This window comes from Cebus imitator, unplaced genomic scaffold (assembly GCF_001604975.1).
Source record: "Cebus imitator isolate Cc_AM_T3 unplaced genomic scaffold, Cebus_imitator-1.0 Scaffold99, whole genome shotgun sequence".
Classification (NCBI taxonomy): domain Eukaryota; kingdom Metazoa; phylum Chordata; class Mammalia; order Primates; family Cebidae; genus Cebus; species Cebus imitator.
In genome coordinates, this window is record NW_016107414.1 from 4,798,519 (window position 1) to 4,817,684 (window position 19,166).

The following is a 19,166-nucleotide window of genomic DNA, read 5'->3' on the forward strand; positions in this document are numbered from 1 at the left end:
TCAGGGGATTTCCTAATGGCTTTTAGCCTTTCTGTTGTCACACTCAATAGACAACGGGGTGGGCCTTTAGATGCTCTCAAGGACATCAAGATTTAAGGTTAAGAAATCTCTAGAACAATGTTTATAATTTAATATTAAGAAAAGATCTTGAAAAATTACATCAAAATTGTGAGTGTATACATAATGTACCTATATAACATGGATGTATGCCATACAATAGCATAACTTGTAAATTTAAATTACATATCTACATTATACATATCACATCTGCATATTCATAGCTACATCTGCCTTTAACATTGACATGTTAATAGTAGTTAGCTCCTGTAGTGATTTCTATATGCTTTTCTGTTTTTCAGTACTTGCCACGTTTTATATGGAACAAACTGAAAACCACCTACTACTGTCCCCTACCCTTCTTTGCTGACACATGTAAAGCTGCCAACCCGCCTCTGCTCACACCTGCATCGTGTTCACAGTTGAACCTTTGGCTCCCGATTGCACCATCATCTGCAGGCTGTTCTCTGGGAACTGTCTGTGTAGACCAAAAGGCATGCATGCCTGCAGATTAAATCAGCACAGTGGTCAGTGACTTCATCCACTTTAAAAATCCCAGGAGCAGGAGGTAAATCCAGGAGGCAGAAGTAATACAGCCAGAATATTTATTCAGACCTAAGTGCTAAATCCCACTTGAGGTAAGGGAAAGCATCATTCGGCATTAAACCTTCCCTGGAACCCCTGAGAGGTCAAACGGGTGCTCCCTGCCCTGCACTCGCTGGACTTCTTCTGCCAGGATCCCCAAGGCTCCACTCATTGGCCAAAGAGCAGCAAAAAGACAGAAAGAAAAGTAGAAGCAGAGGGGCTGGCAGATCCGGTTTGTAATTCAAAAAAGAAGCTGGAGAAGAATAAAATTTAAGCTGATGCCCTTGATTCACCCAGCAGAGCCTGGCCTGGGTTCTCCTCCAGCATGAATACCAATGTCCAAGTCACATTTACGAACATGCCATCCACGCCATGTGCAGAAAGCTTTGGCTTGGCTCCAGGGCCAGCAGAACCAAGTATGCCCCTTCAGAGGGAACCTGGGGAGATGCTGGGAAAGGGGGCTCTGAGTCTGGGGCTTCAGCCTGTCCTGGGATTCCAGAGACTCAGCCAAACACAGGAGAGGCAGAGCCCACAGGTGGGCAGAGGTGACAGGAAGACGGCAACTGGAGAGACAGGAAACCATTCTGAGATGTATCTGAAGACAACTTCCCTACTCCCAGCATCCCCAGTTAGCCCTAGAAGCTGAGCCTCCTGATTCTCAGGGAGGTGCTAGGAAGGCTCCTGTCAACAAAGCCCCTCAAGGATGGAACTGGTCCCCACTGAGAAGTCTATCTTCTTCACCGCCTAAGGGATGCTAAAAGCCAGGCATGAGAGCACCACAGACAAACCCTGACTTTTAATGAGCATTGGCGTTACCTCCTCCTGCCCTCCTCAGGCTGGACCCCAGGGCCCAGGAGGCAGGGTGAGGGCCAGGCCAGTTTCTCCAAGCAGCAGGATGGAGAGCCCTGGCTCTGGGGCAGAAAGGCAGAGAAAAGCAGGCTGTGGTTTCAGCTCATGCAGAGATTTCCCTCTCCATTCTCAACTGTCCAGGAACTGGCTTGGCATTGTGTAACAGTAGCTCTTTAAGCCTCTCTGCAGCCCTATGAGGTGGTGCCCCTTACAACCTACTTCCCGGTGAGGAAACCAAGGCATAGACTTGTTGTCTCACTTGCCCAAGGCCACACGGCAAGTTCAAGGCAGAGCAGGACTGGAACCTAAGCCTTTACTCCTGGCTCCGCTGCACAAGCAGCAGGGGTGATTTGGGTCCCTCATCCTGCTTATTCACCCCTAGTGGCCCCACTCAGCCCCTCTGATACAGTCACCTCAAAATAAAAACACTTAAAAAGAAAAACAGCACAAAGCATTCTCTCTTGACACTATTCTGAGGCCTGTCTAGAGCCTAACTGGGGGAGGGAACAAAGCCCTGGGCTCTTCACAACAACGGGTTCTACCCATCCCATCTCACATCTCACCTAGGTAGCTGTTAGACAGCCAAAGTGCTCTGTAGGGCCTGGGTGAGAATCAAAATGTAATTTTTTTAAAAATCAGCATTCAAAATGGTGGGGATAAGTGCATGCAATGTCGGGCTAACCTTGTTAATCTCATTGCTGTAATGGTTCACTTCCTCCTTGAACTTCAGATCAATCATGTTAAAATCCCTCTGGTCCTTGCCCAGATGGGCATCCTGCCATTTTCCTCGGACCTCATCATATGATGCGGCTTCTGGCAGGTTTAATGCAGCCCTGACAGCCTAGAATGAGAACAGAAACACATCGGAGGCTGTGGCCAAATGAGGAGGATGTATGTTTCGACTGGGCGTACACTTCACCCCTCTAGGGCAGACCACTGCCTCAAACGCCCTCCTTACCCGGGGCCCGCAGTGGATGGATTCTTCAATGATCTGTTGCCTCTTGACATCTGCCTTTGGCTTCACCAAAATGTCTTCCACGCCTGTGAAGTGAAACAAACAAGCATGTAGGGGACCTCCGGCCTGACTTCTCCTACCAGACTGTAAACTCAGTAAGGTCAGAGCACAGAGCCCAGTGGCACAGACACAGGAAACACCTGAATAATGAAGATTATATTAACATAATTATTAATAGATTGCCACCATCTCTTAGATCCCAAACCTTATAATCCTCATTTTACAAATGACAAAACTCAGGCTCAAAATTGGGCTACTTTCTCGCAGTCATATAGGTAGAAAATAAACCCAGGCCTGGGCCCCAAATTCATGCTCTTAGCCACCAGCTATACTACCTCTATTCCATAGATACGTGTTGGTTGAATGGGCTGAAGGTGTAGAAGAGGTTCTGGATAAAAAGGTAAGCTCAGGAAAGTAGCAGGGGAGGGAGAGAAAAATAGAAAACATCCTAGTTTGGGGTCCCAGGAGCCACATGTCACCACGGGCCACCCTACATAGCTGGGTATGCCTGTGCAGGCACAGACACACCCGAGCCTGGGTGACAGGGACCACCACTACAGGTCCCTCAGCATTGCCTCAGGAGGATGACAGCCTGGGTCACTGAAGTCTGGGTCACTTCAGCGAAGCCTGCCCTTCTGGCTCAAAGGGTTGAGGAATTCCTTATCTTGGGCAGAAGTAGGTCTTTCCACATCGACTCTTGATCACACTAGTTCTTGTCTATTATCTGTGAGTGCTACTGGACTCAAAGGTCTCTCAGCCAAGATCTGAGTGTGAAAGAAAACAGTAGCTGTACTATTCAAAAGATGGGGCTGAAATATTTGGAATTCCCGATGTAAGGTCCTGGAGGACTTCTAAGAACATGTGTGAGCAGAAGGGGAAAGAAACAGTTCCTCTGTGAGCAAGCCACACCGTAAAAGTGGGCCTTCCCATGGGGTCATCTCCAGGCCATCTAGCTGTGCCCTTCACAGACCCCTCTAGCTGCGACGGGCTGGAGTGAAGTCAATCTCTCACCTCTTCTCCCTCGTGGCCCCACTCCCAGCTTGGCCCTGCTTCCTCTCGCAGCCCTGAGGCTCTGGACTGTCTTAAAACTCAAGGGACCAATTGTTCTTTGTACCATGCACCAAGCAGAGCTAAAGCCTGGCACCTTTGTTAAGTTTGGTCTTCATCATGAGCTAAGTGTGGGACCTTTCTCTATTTTTGTTTCAAAAGTGCTCTGATTTTTTCTAGTTAGCAGAAATCCTTGTGCTCATTCTAGGTCAACATTTGAAATTGAAATATACATTTCATGAGGTGTAGTCATCATGCTTCACTTTCTCTGGTTATCCTGGAAGGGACTCTAGTCTGGTTCCCAACTGGAAGTGGATGGTCTTGGACACAGATGTCCCCAGCAGTGGCTCAGGCCTCTTAGAGGAATTAAGATGGAGGAACGTGAGTTTCGGCTGCCAAACAGACTAGTAACTTATAATCCTTATCCTGGTAAAATAATGGAATATACAAGCCAAGATGTTTGTTCAAGGATGTTCATCCCAGTAATAATGTGAAAATCTAGAGACAGCCTAAATGTTAAATTATAGAAACTGGTTAAATAAGCTATGATATACATAAGAATGGAATAATCTGTAGTTATGAGACATGAGCATGTAGATTTGTATTAGCTGACCCCAAAGGACATTTATAAATACATTTAGACATTTGGTGGGTGAGTGGGGGAAGTAGAGTATGTAGTGTAGGATCCCATTTTTTCCAAATATATTTGCACTAGCAAAGTCCAGAAAAACAGACATCAAATTACTGTTAGCGGTTATCTCTGACAAATGCATGCTGAGTGACTTCAAATTATCTTCATGTATGCCTTTTTTTCTTTTAATTTTTCCACAATTAAATATATGATACAATTAAAATAGAATAAGATGTATAATGCAGGCTTCAGTGTGTGCCAATGAACAAACTCCAACTGCAGCAGATGCAGGTCCACAGGCCCATCACTGAGACTCCCACCTTGTCTGCACACGAGTAAGTCTGTGAAGTAAAGAAGCCTTACTTCCACCGTGAACCAGACAACGCCTCTGCACACTGCGGTGCATGCTCAACATGCACCATCTTGCGTCCCCCTCACGGCAACAGTGTGGAAGGGCTGGACCCTGCTCTGTGTATATGGAGGTGCAGTGTCCTCCATAAGCCAGGCCAGAGGCTGAACCTTTGGGCAGATCTGATGTCAAGCCCACACTAAAAGGGGCCAAGTGACTGCTCCAAGGGAGCTCCAGGGCAGTGAGCCCAGCAGTCACCCAAGGTGAAGCCTCTTTATCAAAGTCACTTTCCTAAAACAGTGTGCTCTCATTTCTAGAACTCAAATAAGGCAGTCCCTCTTCCTGTCTTCAGATCACACCGACAGGTTTGCCCAGCATAGGGTTTCCATGAGTACTGATGACCTCAATGCATTGGGAAGGTGTGGGCAGTTCTTTTGCTGCATCACCCAGGCTGAAGTGCAATGGCACAATCTCAGCTCACTGCAACCTCTGCCTCCCAGGTTCAAGCAATTCTTCTGCCTCAGCCTCCAGAGTAGTTGGGATTACAGGTGCCTGCCACCACACCTGGCTAATTTTTATATTTTTAGTAGAGACGGGGTTTCTCCATGGTGGCCAGGCTGATCTCAAACCCCTGGGCTCAGGCGATCTGCCTGGCTCGGCCTCCCAAAGTGCTTGGATTACAGGTGTGAGCCACCGTGCCCAGCCGGCAGTGAGCAGTTTTGACAACAGTGAAGCCCCTCTGTGCAGTGGGATGGGCCCCAAGAATTGTGACAGGGCACTTGTAGCAGGGAATGGGGTTGTACAAGTATGAGAAATCAGTCTGAGGGACAGAAACCCATAAAGGGAGGGGTTAGGAAAGGAACAGAATGGAAATGGGCACAGGGTGCCGTTTCACACCGTGGAGGGGAATAAGCACTAGCTGTGGAGGAGAGGGGTGGCCAAGTGAAGGCGCCTTTGTAGGAGGAGCCTGGTTGCTTCCCAGCTCCTTCCCCCGAGAGGACACAGAAAAGCATTTCTAGCTGCAAAATGTAGCACCTGGAAAGCCTTCTCCATGGGAACATGCAGGGGCCTTGGAAATCTTCAGTGTGAACAGCTCCCTTTGCCCTGGGCCTGGGAAATGGCCAGGTGGCTGCGCTGGCCCTAAAAGGGGCCGGGTCACTGCCCCAGGGGAGCACCAGGGTAGTGAGCCCGGCACTTACCCAAGGTGAAGCCTCTGTAGAGCTGCAGGTAGGCGGTGAAGAGGCGGGCCAGGCAGGTTAGAACCTTGCCGCTGATCTCGCCCCCGTAGATCTCATAGCAGCAGTGGACCAGGCCGTAGGCGGAGCTCCCATAGTGCGCCTTGTCCAGAACTCCACAGAGCAGCTCCCCTTCCCTGATGATCACCTGCGGAGAGCAAGGCCACGAATGCCAGGCTGAGGGGGATGCCTCCTGTGGGAGCCACCCACCCTCTGTTCCATGTGTGACCCTCGCTGTGCATGTCCCTCTTTTGTGACCTGCCTAGAATCCTTCATGGAAAAACCTAGGGCATATGTGAAACTAGTATTTTCACACACACACACACACACACACACACACACACACACACACATATTTTTTAATATAAAAGAGGCAAGCATATACAGACCAGCAGTTCTCTCTCTCTCTCTCTCTCTCTCTCTCTCTCTCTCTCTTCATGTGTTTTATGTGGCCTCTCTCTCTCTTCATGTGTTTTATGTGGCCTACTTCCCACACCCACCCACACTGACTTGAGGTCAAAGTACCCTTGACAAAGACCTTGTGACCAGAAATGGGAGGTTCTAGTCACAAGTTCTTTCTGAAGTGGCGAGCTTCAACCTCATAACTGTGCCTTTGGCCAAGGTACTTCCTCCCTTGAACCCTGCAAGTAACAACAAAATCTTCCTAGCATCCTCTAAGGCCTTAAACCCTTTCAGGGTTAAAGCATTAGAAGCTAATGAATAGAAAAGCATTTCTAGCTGTATAATGCAGCACCCACGAAGCATATGGTCTATAAAGGAAAAGAAACCTGTTTCAGGGGTGAACGAACTGTCTGTTAAGACCCTGTGATAAAGCACTGTGCACTGATGACCTGGAAGGCCTTCTCCACTGGGAACATGCAGAGGCCTTGGAAATCTTCAGTGTGGACAGCTCTCTTTGCCCTGGGCCTGCCCTCTTGCGGCCTGGTTCCTAAGGCTCAGAGTTCAAGGTATAGAACCTTACACCAGTTTGACTATCTCAAGCCACTCAGCAGTCTTGTGGGAAAACAGGACTCTGCGTTGCCAAACTTTGCAGAATCAATTTCAGCTTTTTTGCAGGAGAAGCCTTCCTCAACTGCTTGTGAGTTTTATACTAAGGGTCAAATGCTGGAGATCAACCCTGAACCTTTCCAAAACAAAAGCTGACACTAACTCAGGGACAATGCCTTCTCTTCTGAAGCACAGTACCTGCTTCTGTGACTGTGCCTCCATTTCTGTCTCCGTTTTAAACCAATCTGTCTAACCCTGGGACTAGAAGTTTCCACCCCACACAGCTGGATGGCCATACCTGGGACTCACACATCGAGTCGGGGTTAAAGCCAGGAACAGATCGAGGAGTCTCCTTCACCCAGGCTTTCCCAGTGATTTTTGCCTTTCCAGTTAAGTTCAGTGGGATGTGGTCCTCTGGGATTATATTTATGAGCAGCGTTGACACAACCTGCAAAGAAAAAGAGGACAAACTGAAAAAAGCAGCAAAAAGAAAAGTTGAGAACTTCCCTTTTAGGACCTCCTGCCCTTGCAATGCCAATTCTGATGATCTCAGGTATGGCAAGAAAAACAGACAGGTCCACCCATAGGACAGGGTGATCTTAGTTTTTATTTAAACCAATTAGGAATGAAAACAAAACTACATGCCTAAGAGCTTAACTGCGATTTTTACTCCCTAAAACAGTTCTTAATGTGAATAACCCCCTAGACTTGAATTAAATTCCTAAATAGACCAAAGGAAGGAGAGGAAAAAGTAAATTGTTTTCATTTTATGCCACATATGAAGATATTTCTTTACTATGACTGTAATTACAGCTACTGAAAGGCCAGGGAATCCTTCCTTGCCCCCATCTGGATCCCTCAAAGGAGTCATCCACCCAACAAGCAGTTGGTAACAGGAAGCCAAGAGAAGCACTTTCTCAAGCAGCTGCTCTGCAGAGAGATCAAAGGGAGGAAGCTTTATCTGGGGATAACCAGAGTTGGCTCCAGAAGGGCCGAATGCAGACACATACATTCCCAGAGATGGAGCAGGGCAGGGGCAGATGTGACAGGTGTGACAGGCTCCAGGGCCGGGAGACTAACTGCCATCAACAGCGCTTAGTGTGCCTGCAGCAGGCCCCACAAAGTAGTGTCTTTAGATATGTGCAATGAGGGCATGATAGCTCATGCCTGTAATCCCAGCACTTTGGGAGGCTGAGGTGGGTAAATCCCTTGAGGTCAGGAGTTCGAGACCAGCCTGGCCAACATGGTGAAACCCCATTTCTACTAAAAATACAAAATTTAGCCGGGCATGGTGGTATGCACCTATAATCCCAGCTACTTGGGAGGCTGAGGCACGGGAATCGCTTGAACCCAGGAGGCGGAGATTGCTGTGAGCCAAGATCACACCAGTGTGCTCCAGTCTGGGTGAGAGAGTAAGACTCTGTCTCAAAAAAAAAAAAATTTAAAAATATGCACAATGGGGCAGGGCAGTTATGAGAGCAGCTGCCTTTTCACCCATGTGCACTAAGAGTAGGGGACAGTGAGCAACAGCATCATTAAAGAGAGCAAAAAAATATCCCATTTTCTCAGAAGAAGATGACCAGAAAGGTCATGACCCATACTCTCCATGCCTCAGCTCCGCAGAAGGCCAGCACTGTGAGGTGAGAGGGGTGAGGGAGTAAAGGCAGGAGGGTGACACTTCCCTGGGGTGCCTACTGCAAACTGCACCTCAACCAAGATATCACATGCACAGTAGGGACCCCCAAGCTGAGCATAGTCAAGACTGGAACTTGGTGTGAAAGATAACAGAAACATACTCATCAAAGGGCGAGGAAATATGACCCACCACCTCATCTATAATATCAAGGGGGCAGAAGAGCATTTGATAAACTCCAATACCCTTTCATGATAAAAATACTCAACAGGCCACGCACGGTGGCTGGCTCATGCCTGTAATCCCAGCACTTTGGGAGGCCAAGGTGGATCACCTGAGGTCAGGAGTTTGAGACCAGCCTGGCCAACAAGGTGAGACCCTGTCTCTACTAAAAATACAAAAATTAGCCAGGCATGGTGGTGGGTACTTGTAATCCCAGCTACTCAGGAGGCAGAGGCAGGAGGACTGATTGAACTGGGAGGCAGAGGTTGTAGTGAGTTGAGACTGTGCCACTGCACTCCAGCCTGAGCAACAAGAGCAAAACTCTGTCTAAAAAAAAAAAAAAAAAAAGCCAGAAGCAGCAGCAAGTTATCCAGAAAAAGATCTAGCTAAGATCACTAATGAAGGTTGCTGCACTAAACAACAGATTTTCAGTGTAGATGAAATAGCCTTCTATTGGAAGAAAATACCATCTAGGACTTTCGTAGCTAGAGAGAAGTCTGGCTTCACAGCTTCAAAGGACAATCTGGTTCTCCTGTTAGGGGCTAATGCAGCTGGTAACTTTAAGTTGAAACCAATGCACATTTACCATGCTGAAAATCCTAGGGCCCTTAAGAATTACGCTAAATCTACTCTGCCTGTGCTCTAGAAATGGAAGAACAAAGCCTGGATGACTGCCCATCTGTTTACAGCTTGTTCTGCTGAATATTTTAAGTCCCTGTTGAGACCCACTGCTCAGAAAAAAAAATACTACTACTATTTATTGACAATGCATCTGGTTACCCAAGACCTCTGATGAAGATGTGCAAGGAAATTAATGCTGTTTTCATGACGACTAACACAACATCCACTCTGCATCCCATGGATGGATAGAGGAGTTATTTTGACTTTCAAGCCCTATTATTTAAGGCACACATTTCATAAGGCTATAGCGGCCATAGACAGTGATTCTTCTGATGGATATGGGCAAAGTAAATGGAAAACTTTCTGGAAAGGATTCACCATTCTAGATGTCATTAAAAACATTTGTGATCCATGGGAGGAATATCAACATTAACAGGAGTTTGGAAGTTGATTGCAACCCTTAAGTTTGACTTTCAGGGGTTCAAGACTTCAGGGGAGGAACTAACAACAGAGGGGGCAGAAATAGAACTAGAATTAGAAGTAGAATCTATAAAGAAAAAAAAGAACAAAAAGTAAGTGTTGGTAAAAATGTGGAGTAATTGAGACCTTAATACATTGCTAGTGGAAATGTAAAATGGTACAGCTGATTTGAAAAATAGTTTGAAAGTTCCTCAAAAAAGTTGACTATAGAATTACTACATGGTGTAGCAATTCTCCTAGGTATATACCCAAGAAAACTGAAAACACATGTTCATACAAAAACTGGTACACAAATGTTAATTGCAGATTTGTAATATCAAAAAAATGGGAACAACTCAAACTATCCATTTATCAACTGACAAATGGATACGTAGAAAACAATGGAATGTTATTCATCCATAAAGAGGAATAAAGTACTATTACATATTACAAAATGGATAGGCTTTGAAAACATTAAGTAAAAGAAGTCATAAAAGGCCACATATTGTATGACACAACTTATATGAAATGTGCAAAACAGGCTAATGCACAGAGGTAGAAAGTAGTTGTCAGGGGATGACGAGGAAGGAAGAATTGGGACTGACTGCTGTACCTTCCTTATTAGGTACACATCACCTTTGTGAGGTGATGGAAATGTTCTAGCATTACACTGTGTTAATGGTTGCACAACATAGTAATTACACTAAAAACCACTGACTTATACACTTGGAAATGGCCTTTTTTTTTTTTTTTAAGAGACAGAGTCCTGCTCTGTCACCCAGGCTGGAGTGCTGTGGCACAATCATAGCTTGCTGCAGCCTCAAATTCCTGAGCTCAAGTGACAGCTCCCACCTCAGCCTCCCAAGTAGCTAGGACTACAGGCATGTGCTGCAAGCCCAGCTATTCTTAAAATTTTTTATAGAGATAGGGGTCTCACTGTGTTGCCAGGCTGGTCTTGAACTCCTAGCCTCAAGCAATCCTACCTCATGAAAGGCAAATTTTATGTTAAATATGAATTATATCTCAATTAAAAAAACATAAGGGACCCAGAGAAGAGGAACTAAAGTCTCCTGCACTAACATTCTGGAAATGTATAATTTACTTTCTGGTCATAACTATGCTAGGGAAAAAAAATTCTGCAATGTTTTCTTAAACCTAGAAGGGTAGCACTATCTATGGGAATTATTATTTATACTAAGCCTCTATTAAGCTTTAAAAAAAGTCTTAAAGATAAAATGGATTTAGACAGGCACGGTGGCTCACTCATACCTGTAATCCCAGCACTTTGGGAGGCCGAGGCGGGTGGATCACAAGGTCAGGAGTTCAAGACCAGCCTGGCCAATATGGCAAAACCCAGTGTCTACTAAAAATACAAAAATTAGCTGGGTGTAGTGGTGCATGCCTGTAATCCCAGCTACTCGGGAGGATGAGGCAGGAGAATCGCTTCAACTGGGGAGGTGGAGGTTGCAGTGGGCGGAGATCACACCGCTGCACTCTAGTGAGACTCCATCTCAAAAAAACAAAACAAACAAAAATAAAATGAATTAAAAAAAAATACTGAAACGTCTATATCCTTTACCCAGCAATCATGCTTTTCCTAAAGCATGATTTCCTAAAGCTTTTCCTAAAAATTTATCTAAAAGATACACTTGGCGAGGCATGGTGGGTCATGCCTGCAATCTCAACACTTTGGGAGGCTGAGGCAGGAGGATCACTTGAGGCCAGGAGTTCAAGATCACCAGCCTGGACAACATAGTGAAACCCCAGCTCTACAAAAATTTTAAAAAAAAAAGATATATCAATGAAAGTGCACTGATATATCCAGAAATGGGTGTTCCCCACAGCACTGTTTAGAATAGTTAAAAAACCAGGTAATAATCTAAACATCCACTGAGAGAGGGACAGTTAAGTCATGTATGGTATATCTGTATCACTGAATATAACATAGGAGGGGTTAAAAAGAATGAGGCAGGTCTACACGTACAGACACAGAATGAGCTCCCAGTACATCCAGTGAATGAAATCAGTCACAAATCCTTTATAAAAACATTTGTCAACATAGCCTATGAAAACATGTAAATGAACTTCTTGCTATATTTGGAGTGTGTTAGTATGGTCCCAGTGAAAAAAATCAAGACAGCCTGATAAAATGGAGTTCCCTTTGGAGGACTTGGTGGCTTATTCAGAGTAAGCCACCTTAAAGACCAGCCAAACCTGAGGTCCGTGTGCCTGGTGATCAGGAAAATGCATGCTTCGGGTACCAGGATGTCATGGTTAAACTGGTAGTTTTAAATATAAGCTCAAAATTGAATGTCATATTTAACTGTGGTTCATTCTCCTGAGCAGTCCCAGGGATGGTATGATATGATCTCACTCTTATTTTTTATTTTTTTTGAGACAGTCTTGCTCTGTCAGCCAGGCTGGAGTGCAGTGGCACAATCTCAGCTCAATACAACCTCTGCCTCCCAGGTTGAAGCAATTCTTGCGCCTCAGTCTGGGATAGTAGCTGGGATTACAGATGTGCACCATCACCCACAGCTAATTTTTATATTTTCAGTAGGGGCGGGATTCGGCCATGTTGGCCAGGCTGGTGTCAAACTCCTAGCCTCACGTGATCCACATACCTTAGCCTCCCAAAGTGCTGGGATTACAGGCATGAGCCACCATGTCCGGCCTCATTCTTATTTATTTTCTATGAGAGTATGTGTGTATATGGAGAGTGGCGTTGCAGACGGAGGGAGATTTTCCTTTTACCAATAACCTTGTTTACTTTTATAGTCTAAAAGAATCTGAAGGACAGAGATCTAATAACTGAATTCATAAAGCTTGCTGACTATAAGGACAATATACAAAATTGATTGTATTTCTAGATATCAACCATAAACAATTAGAAAATTTAATAAACAATACATCTACCACAGCAATACCCAGGAGTAACTCTAATGAAAAGATGTCTAAGGCTTTTACATAATTGAAGGACATACTATGTTCATAATTTAGATGACTCACTATTGTAAACATGTTGATTCTCCCTAAAGTGATCTAGAGAGGCAATGCAATCCCAGTAAAAAATCCTAGCAGGTATTTGTGTGCACAGTGTGAAACTTTACAAGTTGACTTTAAAATTTATATGGAAATACAAAGACTCCAAAATATTTGAGACAGTCTTTTTTCTTTCTTTCTTGATCCTCTCATATATTACTGCTTTGTTTGTGATACAGGAGTACTAGCATTAGAGAAATGGACTTTTCAACAAATGATGTTGCATTCAATGGATTGGGTATCCATATGGGAAAATATGAATCTTGACCCCTAACCTCACTTGGTGCACATCCACAAAAATCATCCCTAGGCAGATAGCACACCTAAGTGTGAAAGGTAAAACAACACAGCTACTAGATGATAACAGAAGAGAATATCTACAAGACCTTAGGGCATGCAAATAGCTCCTATAGGACTAACCAAAAAAGGCCAAGATTAGGGAGCCGTAAATTAGAAACTTCTGATCATTAGAAAATGGCATGGGCCGGGCGCGGTGGCTCAAGCCTGTAATCCCAGCACTGTGGGAGGCCGAGGCGGGTGGATCACAAGGTCAAGAGATCGAGACCATCCTGGTCAACATGGTAAAACCCCGTCTCTACTAAAAATACAAAAAAAAAATTAGCTGGGCATGGTGGTGCGTGCCTGTAATCCCAGCGACTCAGGAGGCTGAGGCAGGAGAATTGCCTGAACCCGGGAGGCGGAGGTTGCGGTGAGCCGAGATCGCGCCATTGCACTCCAGCCTGGGTAACAAGAGCGAAACTCCGTCTCAAAAAAAAAAGAAAAAAAAAAAGGAAACTTCTTTTTAAAAAAAAAAAAAAAAAAAAAAGAAAGAAAGAAAATGGCGTTAGGTGAAAAGGCTAGCCACCAAGTAGAAGACACTTGCAATATATATATCTGGTAATTGGCTCACACCGAACTATATTTTTAAAAACCTCTCGTCTGTCAATAAGAAAATGATACAGAATAGAAAATAGGCAAAGCATTTGAACAGGCACATCACAAAAGATAATATCCAAATGGCCAATAAGCAAATGAATAGGTGCTCAAATTCTTTTGTCATTAAGGAAATGACAAAACAGTAAGATACCACTACATACCCATCTGAATGGCTAAAATTAAACAAATAAACCAGAAAGAAAACAACAACAGCTGGGCGTGGTGGCTCATGCTTATAATCCCAGCACTTTGGGAGGCTGAGGCAGGTGGATCACCTGAAGTCAGGGGTTCAAGACCAGCCTGGCTAGCTGGAAAAACCCTGTCTCTACTAAAAATACAAAAATTTGCTAGGTGTGGTGGTACACACCTGTAATGCCAGGTACTCAGGAGGCTGAGGCAAGAGAATGGCTTGAACCTGGGAGGCAGAGGTTGTAGTGAGCTGAGATGGCACAACTGCACTCCAGTCTGGTGGAAGTGTGTATTATTACAAGCATTTTGGAAAACTTTAGGAAGCTATCTATTAAAGTTGAACACATATCTTATGATCTAGTAATTCCATGTCTCAGGATTTACCCAATGAAATGCATATATGTGTTCAACAAAAGATAGATCCAACTGTGTTCACAATGGCCCCATTTGTAACAGCCAAATGAAGGTAAGTGAAGACAACTCAAATGTGCATCCATAGAAAAATGGATAAATGTATGATGACATATTCACATTATAGAATATTATAAAGCAATAAAAATGAAAAACCTGCTGCTATGTACAATAACATGGGTAATACACAAAGTTTTATTTAAATAAGCTTCAAGGAAAGACAAAACTTGTTTATAGTGTTGGAAGTCAAGTCAGTAATATATCTTTGAGAAACGGTGGAAACTGGGAGGGGCCATGGAGGGGTCTTCTGGGGGTGCTGGTGATAAGCTACTTTCTAATCTGGGTAACTGTTTGCAAAGATGTATTCACTTTGTGAATGTGCATCTAGCTATTCACTTGAGATTTGCAATAAGAGGCAAATTCTCTTTCTTTGCATGCTCTTTGAACAAATAACAAGAGACCTTCGATTTGTAAATAGGAAATCTATCAAGAGGCTGCATGAAATGTCCTGGAGAAACAGCCAAAACTTCCATTTCCCAGGGCAATAGACATAAACTTCCGAACCTAAGTTCCTTATCTTCTGATTCTAAACATAGTTTTTCTCTGCAGCACCAGGCTAAACCATGAACAAATTCTTGTGTAGTGTAGTCACTCTTGCCCTTTTCACCTATTTGAAAAAAAAAAAATTGCTTGTACCAACCTTTGGAGATACACTTAAAAACTTCACCCCCCCCAAAAAAAAAAAAAAAAAAAACTTCACCCATGACAGAAGCAAAACCTGGGCCTATTTCCTAAGTTCATTTGGTACAAAGTATTTTAAAAGGATCCAAGGTATAATCTCTGGGCAGAATGAAATTAAACTGGAAATCAACAAACAAGATATTTGGAAAAGCCCTCAATATTTGTACTTCTATATAATGTATTTTTTAAAAACTCAAGTCAAAAAAAAAAAAAATCAAAAGGGAAATTAGAAAGTATTCTGAAGTAGATAAAATGAAAACACAACATATTAATTTGTGAGATGCAAATTAAGAAGAACTTAAGGGGGAAATTTATACATAAAATGCCTAGATTGAAAAGAAGAAAAAGGGTCTCAAATTAACTTCAGCTTCAAACTTAAAGAACTAGGGAACAAAAGAGCAAATTAAACCAACCAAAATAAACAAAAGAAAGGGAGTGATAAGGATCAGAGTAAAAGCAATGAAATAGAAAACAGAAAAATAAAGTCAGTAAACCAAAAACTTTTTTTTGAGAACAACAAAACTGATAAACGTGTAGGCAAACTGATCAGAAGAGAGAAGACACAAATTATCGATGTCAGGAATGAGAGAGATGACACCACTATAGGCATTACAGATAGAAAAGGTCAACGAAGGAACATTGCAAACAACTTCACGCCTATAGATTCAATAACTTAGATGAAATGGACAAATTCCCTAAAAAACATGAACTATTAAAGCTCAATCAAGAAACAGATAACCACCAGGGCGCAGTGTCTTAGGCCTGTAATTCCAGCACTTTGGGAGGCCGAGGTGCTGGTTAAGAGATCGAGACCATCCTGGCCAACATGAAACAGGTGAAACCCTGTCTCTACTAAAAATACAAGAATTAGCCAGGCATGGTGGTGGCTGCCGGTAGTCCCAGCTACTCGGGAGGCTGAGGCAGGAGAATCGATTGAACCTGGGAGGTGGAGGTTGTGGTGAGCCGAGATCGCATCAATGCACTCCAGCCTGGTGACAGACAATGATTCCATCTCAAAAAAGAAAGAACTGGATAACCAAAAAATAGCTCTAAGTAGAAATTTTAATTGAAAACCTTCTCACAAAGAAACTCTAGGCCCAGATGCCTTCACTGGTAAATTCTACTACACATTTAAGGATTAAATAATATCAATACTGTAGTACACAAACTCTTATAGAAAACCAGAGGAAATACCTCCTAACACCTCATTCTATGAGGCCGGCATTACCCCGATACCAAAACCAAACAAAGATATTACAAGAATATAAAACTGCAGACCAATATCACAAATATAGAAGTAAAAAAATTCTAAACAAAATATTAGTAAATTGAATTCAATATTATATAAAAAGGATAATACCTCATGACCAAGGAAGGTTTACCCAGGAATACAAGATTGGCTTAAAAAGGAAAATCAAGTTCTAGGTCGACAGACTAAGAACTGGAGAGCAAGAAGAGACCTTAGAGATCATCAACCTGAAGCTGAAGTCATTGATTTGAGACCCTTTTTCTTCTTTCCAACCTAGGCATTTTACGTATACGTTTCCCCCTTAAGTCCTGCTTAAGCGGCATCCCACAAATTATACGTTGTGTTTTTATTTCATCTATTTCAGAATACTTTCTAATCTCCCTTTTGATTCTTTAGACCCATGAGCTATTTAACAAGTACTTATTTAGAAGTACAAATATTGAGGGCTTTTCCAAATATATCTTGGTTGCTGACTTCCAATTTAATTCCATTGTGCCCAGAGATCATACCTTGAATCCTTTTAAAATCCTTTGTACCAAATAAAATTAGGAAATAGATTCAGGTTTTGCTTCTATCATGGGTAAGATTTTTCAGTGTGTCTCTAACGGTTAGTACAGGTTATTTTTTTTTGCAAACTGGTGAAAAGGTTAAGAGTGACAATACTACACAAGAATTTGTTTCTGGCTCAGTCTGGTTTCACAGAGAAAAACCATGTTTAGAATCAGAACTTAGCTTAGTGAATTTCTACTGCCCCAGAAAATGATAAGGAATGGAGACCTACAGAGCCAAGATCACATAGCCAACTAGAAGTTGACCCTTAAGGCTGAACTTGGAGACTCAGGCAAGAGTAGAACACATTTTATTGTTTTTCATTGTTTGGTCACCACATATATTATTATTTGGTTACTTTGAGAGAAAGTATGGTATGATGCTTCAAGGGTTGGAAAGTCCTGGGTTTGATCTGTCTCCTGTAGTCTTGGGCATGTAATTTTCATCTCCTAAAGGGAGCTAATAATGGTCTCTGCATTGCAGATTCGTTTTGAAGATTAATTCAGATAACATGTCTAAAGCACTCAGCAAACACATGGAATTTCCCAACAAATATTACTATCACTCTACCAGCATCACTGCCTATTACCACCGTATTTGTATTATGAGAATACCAAATTTAAGTTAGAAGCAAAGGACAGAAACTATGCAGTCTACTCTTAGCAGACTCTCCCTTGAAGCCACCCAGACTCAGGAACCCCAAACAAAGGAGAAAGAAAGTCAGACTATTGCTGGCTTAGCCATTTCTCTGTCTCTGGTCTGGGCTCTTCTGAAAATAAAGCCTTTCACATGAGCGGCCTATTTCCTTTTGTTACATACACTGGCTGTTCTCTCTCCTAATTACCTGTTTTCCTGTCCAGAGTGGAAAGGGCTTCAGGATGGAAGGAGGAAAGAGCTTCACGCGCCCCACTTTGTCCGTGAGTCCTCGGTACACCAGCTCCATATACTGCTCCCGGGTGAAAAAGCAACCCCGAGTAGTCATGCTTGCACCTGAAACCATGTGATCCTGGATCAGTCCCGCCAATGGTTGGCCATCCTATAAACCAAAACAGAAAAGACAAGAAGAATGAACATAAATTTTAAGTCAAACTCTAATTCTTAATCACCTGCCTGGAAGTCACTTTCTAGCAAGGGCCCTTCTTCTATCCCTGTCTTGTCTCGCCCACATTCTCACTATGTTCTTGTTTGGGAACAAACTGCTTCCCAAAGCACATGACCAGTGTTTAGCACTGGCTTCTATATTTGCCATTAGTCTACTACCTATATCAAAACTGCTTCAAACTCATCCAGTTCCCCAAGGCTTCTCTGTTTAATCCCATCTGGTTCTAGTTATCCAGCATATTTTTGGCACTTATGCCTAAATTTGGTCTGGCTGCTGTCAGCTGTGTTCTTGTTTTTACTTTGGTTTTATGCTTTAGTATTTTTCACACATTTCTGGCTTGGCTCTTCTGTAAATCAGTCATGCACTCAACAAATATTTATCAGGAGCCTCCTGAATGCCAAGGCACTGGGTAGACTTTTCCCTACTCCGGGGGACCAAACAGACATGGTCCTTTATGATGAAGAAGAGCTAGACAGTAAACAAATGATTGGATAAATACAGTATCACAAAGTGTTTTAAAGGCCAAAAAGGAAAATAACAGGATGGGTCAAATGAGGGAGATGGTCAGAAATAGCCTCTCTGAAGGGCAGTCTTACAGCTCAGCCCTGAGGGGTGAGTTGGTCAGTATAGGGAGGGAGGCCTTTCAGCACAGGTTCCTCTAGAGAGCTGTGAGTGGGCCTGATGTACATGACTGCAGAAGGGAGAATAGTCATTATTAGTTATCTCTTCACAACACTGTACAGGGCTCATGGTGAGCCCTTAATAAAGGCTGTTATCTACCAGATGCCAAAAACAAGGGCTTTTATGAAAAGCCTGAGATTTGGTGAGTGCATTAATTTCATCTGACACTTTCACAGCCATTCTAATCCCCAGTCTCCTGAACCTGATCTGTCAGGTCTGTGTTCATAGCAACATTAACGCATGCTAAAGTAAAAATAGCTATGCTCACTGACATTCCTTAAGATGTAGCTTTTGTAACCTTTTCAATGTTTATAGAAATTTGAGAAAAACCTGTGCCTTGGATATAAAGATTGTTAATCATTTGATTATTTGTTAAATACTAGCCAACAGTACGGTCATGTTTTAGAACTAAGGCTAAAGGAACTCACAAATGCAGCCTAGGAGAAGCACCAGAAATTTAACCACATGTACTAACTCAAAGGTTAAAAAAAGGTTCCTTGTAAATCTCTTAAGTTAACTCTTCTAACCAAATGCAAAAAAAAAAAAAAAAAAAAA

The 19,166-nt window shown here is 43.2% G+C and overlaps 1 protein-coding gene across 3 annotated transcripts in view; it reads right to left on the reverse strand.

The window, feature by feature from the left end:
* POLR1A (RNA polymerase I subunit A) overlaps nt 1-19,166 on the reverse strand; it is a 79,822-nt gene that overhangs the window by 23,552 nt on the left and 37,104 nt on the right. For all 3 annotated transcript variants that reach the window (XM_017536618.2, XM_037741363.1, XM_017536617.2), the window contains 6 exons: nt 17,673-17,864; nt 7,075-7,224; nt 5,733-5,916; nt 2,450-2,532; nt 2,174-2,332; nt 463-561 (listed from right to left, as the gene is read on the reverse strand). In XM_017536618.2, the coding sequence (XP_017392107.1) occupies nt 463-561; nt 2,174-2,332; nt 2,450-2,532; nt 5,733-5,916; nt 7,075-7,224; nt 17,673-17,864 (867 nt within the window). The remainder of the gene's footprint in view (nt 1-462; nt 562-2,173; nt 2,333-2,449; nt 2,533-5,732; nt 5,917-7,074; nt 7,225-17,672; nt 17,865-19,166) is intronic.